General features: G+C 39.5%; 1 protein-coding gene across 3 annotated transcripts in view; it reads right to left on the bottom strand.

The window, feature by feature from the left end:
- The window catches only part of LOC146312376 (thyroid hormone receptor alpha-B), a 49,234-nt gene that overhangs the window by 23,010 nt on the left and 11,758 nt on the right, over positions 1–14,466 (bottom strand). The window contains exons 1-2 of one of the 3 annotated variants that reach the window (XM_084740329.1): positions 13,902–14,428; positions 4,983–5,044 (exon numbers count right to left, since the gene is read on the bottom strand). In XM_084740329.1, coding sequence (XP_084596455.1) covers positions 4,983–5,044; positions 13,902–13,942 — 103 coding nt within the window. In that variant the 5' untranslated portion in view covers positions 13,943–14,428. Of the gene's footprint in view, positions 1–4,982; positions 5,045–13,901; positions 14,429–14,466 lie in introns of those variants that run through there. The other 2 variants (XM_084740330.1, XM_084740328.1) reach the window with 2 other exon arrangements.

Here is a 14,466-nt window from a genome sequence, read left to right as displayed (position 1 = left end):
AACAGACAAGGCAGAAATACTCCAGATACATTTAGCAAATTCTACCACACCCACATGATTGTACCACTGCAGCTGCATAACTCCCTTTACTTTATGTCAGCTCTGACAAGAGAAACACCCACCCTTTCTAATTACTCTCTGTCTGGAGACATATAATATTTTAAAGAGTACAGTCTAGTCCTGCCCAATAGTTGTTTTACTTGTATGTTTGTTTGTGTGCTGTCATAGATGGTTGTCATTCCTGTTCTCAATTACTAAATGGACTGATTTTAAGATTTTACACTAAAACATCTACTTTTAACAGATGCTTGGACTATCAGTGCTCAGCAAGGCACCGGTATTTAAAGTAGCTTTGGCTAAAAACATTTGTACAGCACACTGGAAACTACTTATGTAACTGTCAATGTTTTTATGTACATGTCCTGGACAAATAAACTAACTAAACTAAACTTTATGAAAAGGGCCTGGGGATAACTTCTGTTATGATTTGCTGCTATAGAAATAAAACTGAACTGAATATTTTGTAATGGCTTTTAAAGCTACTATAAGGAGTTTTTAACTGGTTATGAAACAGTCTCAGTTCTCAGCTTAATAATGATGCCTCTACATAAAATACACAAGTTAACAAACTCATCAGTGACAAGTTTGGCTATTTCTGTTTAACTGTTCAGATGAGATGAGCCTGTGTTTTTCCCAGCAAAATTTACCATGAGTAGTGTGTTGGCCAATTAAAAAAGAAGCAGGTAGAGATTTTTGTTAAATTACAAAGACATTATATTTTGTGGCTAATACAATGGAAACTCTACCACTTCTGCCCACAGGAGCCTCAAAAATCAAAGTCAACAAAATATGAAAGTTCCTTGTAGTAGCTTTAACCAACTAACAGTGGATAAAAACTTAATTCAAGTCTTCAGTGCTTTCTGGTGATGATCAGTATTGTTTTGTTTATATCATTTTTATCATTTTTATTTTTCTGATTTATTTTATTTAATTCCTTGTCTATGTCTGATTTAACTCTATTATTAATATTGCTTTTAAATCTATTTTATTGTATGTCACTGTCAACAGTTTCATTCCTTGTTTTCAGTCTATTACAGTCTCTCTAATTGTTGGTTTGCCAGTTATCTGTTAAACACTTGAACTGCATTAAACTGTATGAAAAGTGCTTTACAAAGAAAGTTAGTTTGTTTGTTTGATTATTAGCTCGCACACACATCATTACAGATTGGGTCTTTAATATCATCATAATTGGATTTTTACCTAAAGAGAATTTGTTGCAAATATAACGTCTATACTGTAGGTCACATAAACTTCAGTGATTTAAATTTACACTATGGATCTCCCTCTGTACTCGTCCTCTCTCTGCAGTCTCCTCTCCTGCGTTAAACTCTGGAATAGGACACTTTGTTCTTTTTCGCCTGCACGACCAGGGAGGGTGAGGGAGGGAGCGCAGAGACACAGGAAATAGCAGATTTCCAGCCATTTCATATGATATATAGCTCAGAAAGTGGGAGGGGGGAAGAGATGGCACACTGCAAGTCACAAATAAGGACACAAACGTGGGTGTTTAAGTCTGAACGCACACACAAAGAGCCTTTGGTAGATCTTGGCACTCTGTACATACATGTCTATGACGTTCACATGACATGTATGCTTCTGTGTGTGTGTGTGTGTGTGTGTGTGTGTGTGTGTGTATACCAAGGCGTGGTGAGAGCTGTGACTGGCAGTGTCAGTTGGGCTCTGCCTTTTGGCTTTGTTACAGATTTTAGAGGAGGAGGGGGGAGGGCAAGCAGAGGATGGTGGGAAAGAGAGAAAAAAGACGAGGCGAAGGAGAGATGAGAGCGAGCGCCAAAGGGGCACAAGTGACATTTTGCCCAAATTGGTTTTTATACACAGTTGAAGAGCTCGAGCTCGCTCTGTTGATAAGAAAAATCCATTCAGAATCAAAATATGAGTTTAGATCGAGAGGAGAAAGCAAAGCACTGAGAGGAAAACTTGTGTGGAGAACAAAGTGCACAAGTGCATTTTGTAATAAAAAGTAGTGAGAAACTCAATACTTCAGAGAGGGAAAAAGAAAACAAGAAAATAATACAAACTAAATGGGAGCCAAAAGGAAAGATAACAAGGACATCAGAGAGCGATCATATAGGAAAAATGTCAGCTCAGGCGTGTTGGCAGGACAAGCAGCAGCAGCCGGATCTGCGAGCCAGCCTGCTGTGGCTGTGTATGGAAGCCAAGCCCAAAATCAATACTGCTGCAGCTCTCTGGCTCTGGATACCCACCCCTCCCATCACGGGCCCTGCAATACCTCCACGAACAAAACCCAGGAAAGGGAAGGAGGTTTTTCTACTGTGGCCGAGTCAAGATAAATATTTTGTCTTCACAAGTTTCCCAACAAAACATCTGCCATTTCATTTTTATCAAAGCTTGTGGATCAGGGTGGTACAAATCCCCGATGGAGTTTCAGGATTGTTTCTTCGAGGTCCTTACATGACAAGAGCCGAGTCAGGTGACATCTGAGACTGTAAACAGTGAGGACATCCGGAGACAAGAAGAACTTATGCAGTGATGTTGGAGCTGGAACAACAGCTGTTGTTTAAAAAATCTAGTGTGGCCACTACTGCTGTGTTATTGCCCTGTCTCTATATATTTCTATGAAAGGGTTAAATTCCCACATTATTTAATGACAGAAAATAAACTACGGCTGCAATTTAGGACCGCTTTCTATCCTCAATTAATCTATTGGCTTTTGTGTCTTATCAGTTGTTTAGTCACAGCCGTTTATTTAATATGGTACAAGAGCTATGATATTAATTACATAGGAGTGTCACACGTCACACGTGTCACTGCTCTGATTGGTTGTAGGTTTATCCAAGTGCGTCCAGTCAGCAGGTTTGTCGATTGCAACACCTCAGGCTTCCAAAACTCAGATCAAATTGTCAAACTAGGCAGTGCTGATCAAATATAGATCAAATATGGATCTAGATTCTGTTATTACATTGCACTGTTCCTCACCAAGCACTGTTATATCATTCTTGCTCTGGTTGGTTGTAGGCCTTTCTAACTGCATCCAGAGCCTTGACATATATAGAAATGGACAACATGAGAGCTCCCTAAAAGTGAAGCCAAAGCCCCCACGGTTTTAAGTCGTTCTCATCACGCTTATGTTTGTTCATGTGTTTTTTTTTCTGATCAGTTTGGTTTTATTTAGTTATTTGATGCTATAAAAAGGGGGTTTTATTGTCATGATTGACAGCTGTGCTCTGCTCGTGACTGAGTCAGCTGGTTGTGTGGACAGGAAATTGAAAGTGTGGCTCCAACACTGGTCACTACTGCTCATACCTCAGTGCAAAATGGCAGCACACCTATCCGGAATATTTTGGCTTCAGGCTTGTACAGCAGGAGGAAGCGGAGCCACGGCATCCATCTTTATTTATGTCAACGGCATAAATAAATAAATAAATCTGTGGCAGTATCAATTTGCAAATCCTCACACTGGAAGGAGCAACAAATACCAATATTTGGCAGGTTTCTTGGATAAATTAACAAATTCTTCAACAACAAAATTTACCAATTAATTGATTGAAGAAAAAAAGATTTGTGTTGCAACAACCCCTGGGCATAATGGTAAGGAGCAGCTCCTTAAGTTGGAGGTGTTTAATAAAGGAAAACATGGTTGACTAAGTACATGTTGTATATATGTCATTTATACATTGCAGTTTGAGTCTATTATGAGAAATACAACTAATTTAACAATCCTGTGTTGTACAATGATAAAACATGTTCTTGAATCCTTAAGACTCAATGAGGAATGGTTTAGTTGACTATTAGGGGCTAGCATCCACCAATTAACTAAGATTGAACTTAGCAGCAGAGAGCAAGATTCATTAATTAGTTAGCTAGCAACTGCATGGGATGTTGGATTATGACATATCAACTTTTGAACTTTCTAACGTTGCGTCCCACCTGTGTATCCGTCTTCACTCTAGAAGGCATCATGATACGGAAAATAGATACTTTTGTTTCAAAAGGACTTCATAACCTGTTAATAAAGCTTATTCCAAAGTCTGCCTCTTTACTTCTGTTACAGTAAAGAGCTGTGTGTGCTCTCCACACTCCAGTGTCAGTCCACATGTGAGACAAATACTCTTTAGTGTCCTGGAGGCTCGTTGAAGCATCCAAAGTCTGTTTGAGGGTCCACACTCCCACAGGGAAACTCTGACATCATTACAGTGGATGTAATTCGATCTCAGACAACCATGCCTCCCAGGCTGACATATTGTCATAGCTCCCCAGTTCAAATGGACCATGGCAGGTAGAATATGGTACAAGATTCCAGCAGTGATGCAGAGAGGCAAGCAACAAGCCTGCTGGGAGGGAGGATGTGCAGACGACTGGCCTGGGAGATTTAATTTATAAATGCCAAATCAACCCTCCTGTAGACTCAGATTTTTATGTTGGTGTTACTCCCACCCTATCTCATTCAATATCTCTGCCTTCTCTTCCTCTGCTTGCTTCTTTAAGCTCGGGGGATTTGGAGCTGTCACTCAGACAACGCGCTGCGTCCGACAAGAAAGCAGACCGAGCACAAGGCTTTCGTTTATTGATGACAGTTGCCAAGATGTTTTACTTTTTCTCTTTGGAGGTGACAAATCGAAAGCGTAATGTGCACAAGGCAGCAATGAATCATGCACCGCTTGCTTCTGTGCAGTCAGTCAGCTGCCTGAGACTGACAGTCACAATTTTCCTTTTCCAAGAGAGAATCCAAAAATGTATCAAACGTAGCTGAACAAAATGCTGGGAAAGCGATTTTCAAAATGACTGGTTCGCTGCTCTCACAGGGCTTTTATTCTCTAAAGGGGAGACTTAAAAATTCAGACTTCATTCACACTTCAGGTATGACGGTGGAGCTTTGTTTCCTAGCTACCACTTCAGAGATGCTTTATCCACCTACATCAAAACACCAGCCATCAGGTACTCACCAGTCATACTCTTCACCGAACATTGGCTGTTCTTCCTCTTCCTTTTCGGGCCATTGAGCCACCTGAGAGGGTGAAAGGAACACAGAGAGATCAGAAATAAGTCAAAGTGCATGGAAATATACTTCACCTCTCTGTATCTGCATACTTTATCTGGATTAAGAAAAACAAAAACATATTAAGGACTGCATGAAACACTGCAATATGACCTGGATCAGCCAGATCATATCTGGAATTGCTCTGGCTTTTGCAATGTGATCACATCTCATCCAGGTGTGAAAACAGTCTGTACCACATCTGGACACATTTTAAAGAAAACAAATTCCTCAATAAGCTGAAAGGTCATCTAATTCCACCTCCTCCTGCTATATGAAACTGCCCAGCAAACGGCTGCAGACAAATGCCTCCTCCGCAAAGCTTCCTTGAGAGGACACATCGCACGTTTGTTGACAAGACCATCAGAGACAGAATCGAGCTGTGAGTGTAGGTGCAAAGGTCTATGATTAGATGTCATTTCAAGTAAAGTACCCTGGTCAAAATAAGAACACCAGGTGTAAATGGGGCCTATGACAGAGCTCAAATAAAATAACGATACAGAATCAGCACCAGTGGACTAACATATATGCCACCCTACATGCTAGAAATCAGTGTCAGATCAGTGTGGGGCATGCTTCATAGACCTGGCAACTAAAAACTTAATAATTAAAGAAGAATTCTGTACTATATTTAATGTTATTTGTCATAAAATGACCATGACATGTCTTCAAAGATGTAGTGTCCTTTGAAATTTCTATTCTGGGGCAGAATATCTGTTTTTGTTTGCCTGTTTCTCGTTAATCAGATTTCAAATCAATGCCGAATGTTTGCTGAGTGAGTAAGTGTCTGTTTAGGACTTTCTAAGAAATCATTAATAATCTTGTAAACGGAGTAGATATTTCTAATGGTTAAATCGAACAATATTTTAATGGAGTTTGACAGGCAGTGAGACAGGCAGTAACTTAACTTTAACTTTACATCGACAAACAACTGACAGGTATAAACAGCTGATCAACTTACAGTGGAGGACTCGTCCTCACTTGTTACTGTGAATTTAAGATGCTGTAAGCATGTTGCCCTCCTGCAGTGTTAATGCAGCCTGTATAAGCCTCCCTGAGTCTGGGGAGGAGGGGGTGCAGGGAAACAACTCGTGTCAACCACAGACCATATATTAAACAGGATAATATACAGTGTATGGGTCCAGCTCTCTGTTTGGACTGCTACATTCAGTTTTGCACATGCTATTTCTACATATTGCTCCTTTAAAAACAAGAAAATGCAGATAGCAGATGCCCCAATACGACCTTGTGCCCACAGTCTGCATCTGGTGAGTCAGACTACAAGTTATTAACCGGTAGGAAAACTTCCTCCCCGTGACATCCCTATTAATCTCATGAAAAAAAGAAACTAAGCAGACCTCCAGAAAATTTCTCTGTATTTTCTGTACCAGCTGACCATCTGCTATTCTAATTAAGTGAAAAAAACAGGAGCATGGTTTGCCACCACTTTAATTTCAACCAGAGGAATAATGGGGCTCTCCAAACCAATAAGTAAAGGTTTACACATAAGCACTATGTCAAAGGAAAAGGGAGCATCCGAGGCAACAAATGGTTTTATTTGGCAGAAAAAGCTCTGTTCTCAAGGGTTCCCGCACAATGAATCCAAGCAGCAGGAAAGCGATTTTGTGGGGAATAAAATTAATGCCCCAAAACAACTCTAATTATTAGAATACACAAGGGAAAGGCCCAGAATAACAAACAAAGACTGCAACTCTAATATGTATCCAGCACAGCAACACGCATGCTCGACACGCATGTGCACTCAGAAACACACCTGCAACCCCACTGACACATGTGAAAGGCATGTAAAGCACAGATGGGAACTGGCTGCTCTGAAGGGAATTATGAAAGCGCGGAGATGGAGGAGGGAGAGTTAAGTACAGGGAAAAAAAAAAAAAAAACGTTGGTGAAAAGAGAGTATGAGAGAGAGTGCTTCATGTGTTTAGACTCCCAGGAGTTGAGCTCTCTGCTCTCAGACAGTCCTGATACCCGCAAGCTCTCCTCCCACACCAGAGCCCTTTAATACCAGCTCCAGGAGAGGGAGCAGGACTCCATTAGCACCATAAATAAAACCAGGTCCTGCTCTGTTATGATGCACCACACAGGCCTATAGGTTACGTTCATTCTGTGAAAGAAAGAGTTGTATTACGGTATGTTCTTTAATGAGTGGAGTTTTTTTTTCTCATCTGAATCACAGGTTTACGGATAGACAGTGATTTTTTGGGGGGGCTATACATTAATAAAGCTTTGACCCAACTGTATTCTATGGCATTTAATATACATGAAAATAAAAGTCTCTGCCATTTACCAACAAAATCTGAAAATATCAAAGAGCAGTATTGTGACAGGATGAAAAATAACTATTTCAAATTCCATTGTCCACTTTTCCTCCCTCCAAATCACCTCAGGCTGGGGAGTATATTGATATAATATCGATACTGTGATATGAGACAACACATCATCTTATATTTTGGATATCATTATATTGTGATATAAGTGCACTTAGTCATTAAATCCACATTACTGATGATTATTTATCAAATATTGTTAGAATATCGAGGTATTTGGTCAAAAATATTGTGATTAGGGCTGCAACTACCCACTATTTTCATTGTCAGTTATCTTCCAGACTAATCAATCATTGTTCAGTCTATAAAATGTCAGAAAATGGTGGAAAATATTAACCACTGTTTTTGAAAATCCCAAGGTGATGTCCTCAAATGTCTTGTTTTGTCATAGATGACTAAAGAAATCAGAAAATATTCACATTTAAGAAGTTGGAATCAGAGGTCAGAATTCAGAATTGAATTTTCTTCAAAAAATGACTCAAAACAATTAATTTAATAGTTGATCAATCAAATGTTGCCGCTCTGATTATGATACTTGATTTTATTCCTATTGCCCAGGCCTATTAAATAATGTTGAGTAGTTTAATCTATAGCAACGTATAATATTCTATGAGATAATGTGATTGGATTATTTTAGAATTTACAATATATTGTTTTAGATAAAATGTGTATGTTGTATAACTGCATAACCTAAAAATATTGATATATAATTTATGAGTCATATTGTCCAGCCCTAAAAGCATCTTGTCTGCAACTATTTATTCATAAAAATGTTAAGCTGCATTAAAAAGCATATAAATACAGCTATCTAGAAAATAAAAGACCTAAGTCCTATGATTTTGCACATAGCCAATCACCTTAAACCTTCTTTGAGGTTACAGAGTAACTGTGTACTGACCACCAATATATTTATTAGAGTGGTGTAGAGAAAGTCATGGGGGCATGAAGCAGGAGCAAAATACCAGGATGGATTGCTCTCACCCACACAGTGTGATGGTGGTGGAGTGAAGCATGGTGGAGTTAAGCATGATGGATTTGCTGTAGCTGGCAGTTCAGTGTGTCAAGACGCCACCATAATATTTTAGAGTATGGCTATACATCCAATGCAGAAGGATTATTCTGGTTTATTTTTAAAAAGATCACTTTATTTCTAGTATAACCACCAATTTTCTCACTGTTTGCACACAGTTTCTGACTCTATTCTGTTTCTGTTGTTGTGTCACATGTTGATGGCGCCACTGAACAACACATCTGTTAAGTGGCATGCAGTTTGTGTGACTCGCTCCATTATCAAGTGATATGACAGGTTGTTTATGTGTCGATATGTGCTCTCATGGCGGTTTGTATTTAATACATTTAAGTGAAACTATTGAACATTTTATTGAGCAAATTTCTTATTGCTATTGATGAAGTGTCTACTGAGATACATATCACTATTGTTTCATCACTCAGGCCCAGAATTATTTCAGGAATGCTTCCGCTGACATGATGAAGAAAGGTATCAGATGAAGTACTCGATTTATATCAGTGTCACTTTAAGGATACTGGTATTGGTGCAGGTACATTTAAACAAAACATGTAACACATATAAACTGATATAAATTATGTGTAAAATCCCCCTCCGGATAGAGATGCTGCCTCTAATGTTCACACTCGACATCAGGAGCTCGGCTGTCGTCTGCTGGCACACAGCTCCTTGTCATTTTGTATAAAGAGGTAATTACATGAGATGTGTGTTGCTGGAGATCAATCGAACCATGGCAACTCTGGAAAGTGACATTTGAAACAACTTTGAGAGAGAAAAAGAAAGTGAAAGCAGGCACAGATTTTTCAAAAGGTTCAATACTTGTTCTTGATGCTGTCTCATCTGCCTGTTTGCAGTTTGTTTTTCTAGTTACCAGCTCCTGGGAGTAGCTCCTTCATTTAAATTGTACATTGCATTTTGGGATAACTCACTTTCTGTATGCATACTGACATCTCAGATTATATTGTCTTGTTCTGCTTTTGCACAACCAAATAAAGATCCTTTAATCGTTGATAACTGGCATTACATTACTAAACGATGATAAAATTCTCGCACCTATTCTGATCAGGCGGCTGAAAAATGGTTTGAATGCCATTATTCATGAATTTCAAAGTGGATTCATGCCTGGACATATTTCTTTTTTTCTTTTTAATTGGTGCAAAAACAAAACAGTCATGACTTTATGTATACAGCAATTATTATAGAGACAAAATGCACAAGGGCAAACAAGCAAAGAGAGACAGGGAGGAGGGAAAAAGGACGCTTTAGAACATGCAGAATGTAAGTGGGATGCAGTGATTGATATTTCAGCCTAAACTAATTTCAGAAAAAAAAAGTACTTGGCAGAGCAAACAGAATCCAGTTTCGTGACGAGGCCTTCTTTACCTCCACCTTGTTTAGTGTTTTCCTATAGAACCTGTGAGGAAACCTGTTATTTGCTTACATGTACAGACGTGACCTGACAAAGAGAGTTAATGCAAAGTGACTCCTCTGTCACGCACGAAAATTATCAAAAGGTCTCGCTGACAACATCACACATTTTCTCACCTGTCTTACAATCCAGCATTTTCTTAATATTTCACACCAACAAATAATGTTTTCCCTCCAGAGAAATAACAATGTAATTGCCTGTTAAGTTCCGGAGTTGCTGTAATTGCACCTAAATGCCAACTCAAACTACCCTTCACATTTTACCTTGGCTTCAATTATAGCACTGTCTTGTTCTTAGTTATGGTTCCCTTTGCCCTTTTCAGAATACATCGCATGTCTTAACAGGGCATTAATTAAGCTCTTAAATAGTTTACTGAGTTGAAGCTTGATTTATTGTGATTGTTGTGCCTGTAGCGTCTTAGAAACTCATCTGTAGCTCAAATAAAGAATACAGTGGGCCGTATGCAAGAATATTTTCATACTCTTATCTTAACTGTCTCTTTTTTTTGTATGGTGGGCCTGTATGAACAGGCCATGTCAGATTCAGCGAATGCTCGCAAACATCAGGTAACTGTAAATGATTTGTCTGTGCATATTTGAATGCACATGCATTAGACTTGTAAATTAGCATAATTAACACCCTAATAACACCATATAAGGCTGCACTTCCAGCCCCATATATCAGGAAACATTCATTCATGAATATGGTGTCAAACAGTAAAAAGTTTGAAGTCCTGCTTTCAGAGATCCATAAAGGAAAAACTATAATTTTAACAGCATCAGCAGTGGAATTAAGGGACCTCGTAAAACCAAAGAATTGGAAATATGAGTGCTGTTAATGCCTTGTTACCTGAGGCTCTCACTGTCACTGAAATAAAAAATTGAGAAATGTTTCGGTATGAAATGGCTTCAAAGAAAAAAAGGCAACTTCCATCACACCGTTATAGAACTGGAGGACAGGATAAGTGCCGTAATAGGTGATGCAGAACTTTAAGGCATGTTCATGTGGAAAGCGACTTCATAAACATTCATGTGAAGATGCGACCCACACACCTGACAAGGCAGTAACAATAGGCTTTATGTGTAAAGTTAGAATTACATTATAATTTGAAATGCAGTCAAATATGATATATGATACAATTATGAGGTGTTGGTCATTTTCCAAACTCAAAATGTCTTCAAACTAATGAAATACAGTCAGACAAAAACTGTGGTTGGGATAACTGACTAACTGCACACAACCTTTGACCTACTATCAAATACAGATCTTAAATATAACAGAGATTATCTGATTATGTGAAATATGTTGCTGGTGAAATAAAGCTTTGATTGAGAAGGAGGATAATGCATTTGATATTGTTAATTGAATAATAAATCATTAATGTTGCCAATGATTGATTAAGGAAAGTGCTTACAATTTGCAACAGCAGTCTGGACCACTTGAAAATGTGTATCTTAAGGAAAAAGTCAAAATATGAGAAAATTGGTGACTGTGACAAGTTCTCCTAAATCTCATGTACAAACCATGTATGTATGAATCTGCTGGCAGAAATGGTTCTTGCACGAGTCCCATTGTTCCTGTTATGGAAGGACAAGACAGCTCTCTAAAAGCTGCAGGCGTGCTCACCTGTGAAGCAACACTTCTTGGCAAACAACAACAGCAAAGGTTGCAGGGTGCATATTTTGTAATACACTTTAACTTGTTTAACATGACCAAAGCTTCTGAATTATTTTTTTTTTTTTGTTTTTTGGGCAAAGTCACATATTTGGAGGCTGTAGAAACAGAATTAAAGGTGTCACAGCAGCAGAAAGACAAGGTGGGGTTCTCACTGCCACTCAAATGCAAATGTCGCTCCCACTGCCAGTTGGCTTGCACATCACTCTATACAGCTGCTGGAGGCGACAGCCATCAAATTGTCAGCTACGTGACAGTTCACTCCTCCCATGTGGCAGCATGTCGATTAAAGATGGAAACATAGGCGAACTGGGTAAAAACAGATACTCTTTATTCAGGTCTCTGTCACTCCTGCTACAGCTCCACTAAGCCTTCTCTGCATCTCTGCACCGAGATCCAAACAACAGGTCCCTCGTAGCCTAAAATGCCACAACCTGCCATATGTTCAGCTTTGTTTTCTCTCAGCTGTGCTGCGCAGCTGCAACACAAAACAACAGACAGAGAATTGGCACTGCAATTGTACAATAATGAAATGATAATATAATCGCGGCGCTCTGAAAACGCTCCAGCTCTAACCCTCTATTAAGATCAGATCAATCCCAAAATAGCATTAATGAAAATATTAGCAGCCTTGCAGCTAAAAAAAGAGCTTAGCACCCCTGGCAGAGCCTCAGAAGTGCTTTTCTCTGCACGGAGAACTCTCAGTGGAAAGATTTAGATGGAAACGGTGTCAAGTGGCCCAAAGAGGAAGGAAGAAAACAAAACGAAACATAAACACAGAGAAACACAATATGCATAAACATGATTCAGAGTGAAAGTTTCCATATCTGGTCAGATGTCTTGCAGGAGGCGGTGTGTTAAAGCTTCATCCAGAAATAAAAAAAATACATATTTTTCCTCTTACATCCATCTAGATAGTTTTGGTGTGAGTTGCTGAGTTTTGGAGATATCAGCTGTAGAGATTACTGCCTCATCTCTAATATAGTGGAACTAAATGGCACTCGGCTTGTGGTGCTCACAGTGGCAAAAAATACATTTTAAAAACTCAGCAGCGTCTCTTTCCGGAAATCATGACCTGCTTACTCAAGATAATCCACAGAACATGTTGTGAGCAGTTTCATGTAGGAAACTACTTTGTTTCTGAAGTAGACTCAACCAGAACTACTTTCTCTCAGCAGTAGGCTCTACTGGGACTACTTTCTCTCAGCAGTAGGCTCTACTGGGACTACTTTCATTCAACAGTAGGCTCTACTTGGACTGCTTTCTTTTCACAGCAGGTTCTAATGGAACTACTTTCTTTTTGCAGCAGACTCTACTGAAACTAGTTTCTGCAGTAGACTCTACCAGGATTACTTTCTTCCTGCAGTAAAATCCATCAGCACCACCTTTTTCTGCAGTAGAATCAACCAGAATTACTTTCTCTCTGCAATAGACTCTCCCAGAATTGCTTTCTTTCTGCAGTAGAATCTACCGGACCTACTTTATTTCCACAAGAAAAGAACCTTGTTCCTGTGTGAAATTGCTTTCAACAGGTCTGTGTATTATCTTGAGTAACTGGGTCATGATTTCTGGAATGAAACATTGGTGTTTGGAATGAAACATTGGTGTTTCAAAAGTAATTTTTTGGTGCTTTGAGCACTACGACTGGACTGCCATCTCTACAGCTGTTGTGTCCAAAACGTAAACTCACACCAAACAATCCAAATGCACAAATAGCACTACAGGCCAGAGGAAAATCATATATTTTTGATTTTGGGGTGAACCGTCCTTTCAAACAACTTCTTGACCGACATGATGTTCTGAAGCACTACTGTAAACAAACATCTAAACAAATAAACTAAAGGCAAATTAGTTTTGTGTGCTTATGTAAAAAAAGCAAGCAGCCTGATTGTATTTCAAATCATGTCACTCAGACAGTGAATGATATAACATAGATTCATGTATGCAGTCATCGTGCATGATCGAATATTTTTTGATGGAATGTGAGTTTTTGCAGGTCAGGGCAGGACGCCGCGTACTGCACAGGCATACCACAGAACACTTTTCAATTACCAACTCCTAAACTCTGACAGGATTGCAACACACCGTCCCCTCACTCTGTGCCTCTCAGCAACCTGAGCCAACCCCACAGAAGCATGCACGCTGTACGTTCTCTCCAGCACACACTCTCACACATACACAGAGTACAAAACTTAACTTGACGTGAAACGACAGCGATTTCTATGGCCCAAGAGCAGTGCAGAACAAATGCGCACATGTTGCGCAACTAAATGCACAAACAGCCAAAAACAAATAGAGAACAGGAGAACCAACAACATGAGCCAAATCGATGACATGAAAAAGACTTACAGCACTGACCTGATGACGCAGTGGGACTGTAAAATATGCATGGCAGTGGAGGACTTCGGGTTGGAGTTGCAGATGTACCTGACTTGCTGCTACACAGCCCTCATGGACCGAGTCTATCCGTGTTTCTCACTCTTACACCCTGATGTCTCTACCAGTTGTGCTATCTTTAGCCTGCTGACCCACTCAAATACATTCTGCCTCTCCCTCCCTCCCACTTTTCCAATCTGTGGGACTTTCTTGCTCTGCTGGTAGTACCACCCAGTCTACCCTGATTGGACGACAGCCAGCATCTCCACCTGTGACTTTGACAGCGACTGTGGGGCGCGTCGAACAGGTAATCACCGTGCTGTCAGGTAACTGAGCGCTCTATTTTAAGACAGTGTGCATGCATGACTGCAAAAAGATATCGAAAAGCAAAACAGAACAGCGAGAGAACTTACATACTTAAACGTTAGTTGGCATATTATAAGATGAGGTTGCAGTATTCTGTATGTTTCTTGTTGTCAGCACACCAATAAAAACATTTAAACCAACAAGTGTTAGCCAGTCTCTTGATTTTTTAAAA

The sequence above is a fragment of the Lutjanus erythropterus genome, chromosome 17 (assembly GCF_056507025.1).
Source record: "Lutjanus erythropterus isolate fLutEry1 chromosome 17, fLutEry1.hap2, whole genome shotgun sequence".
Taxonomy (NCBI): Eukaryota; Metazoa; Chordata; class Actinopteri; order Lutjaniformes; family Lutjanidae; genus Lutjanus; species Lutjanus erythropterus.
Note: the sequence above shows the minus strand (reverse complement) of the source record. Positions and strands in the feature narration are given on the sequence as shown.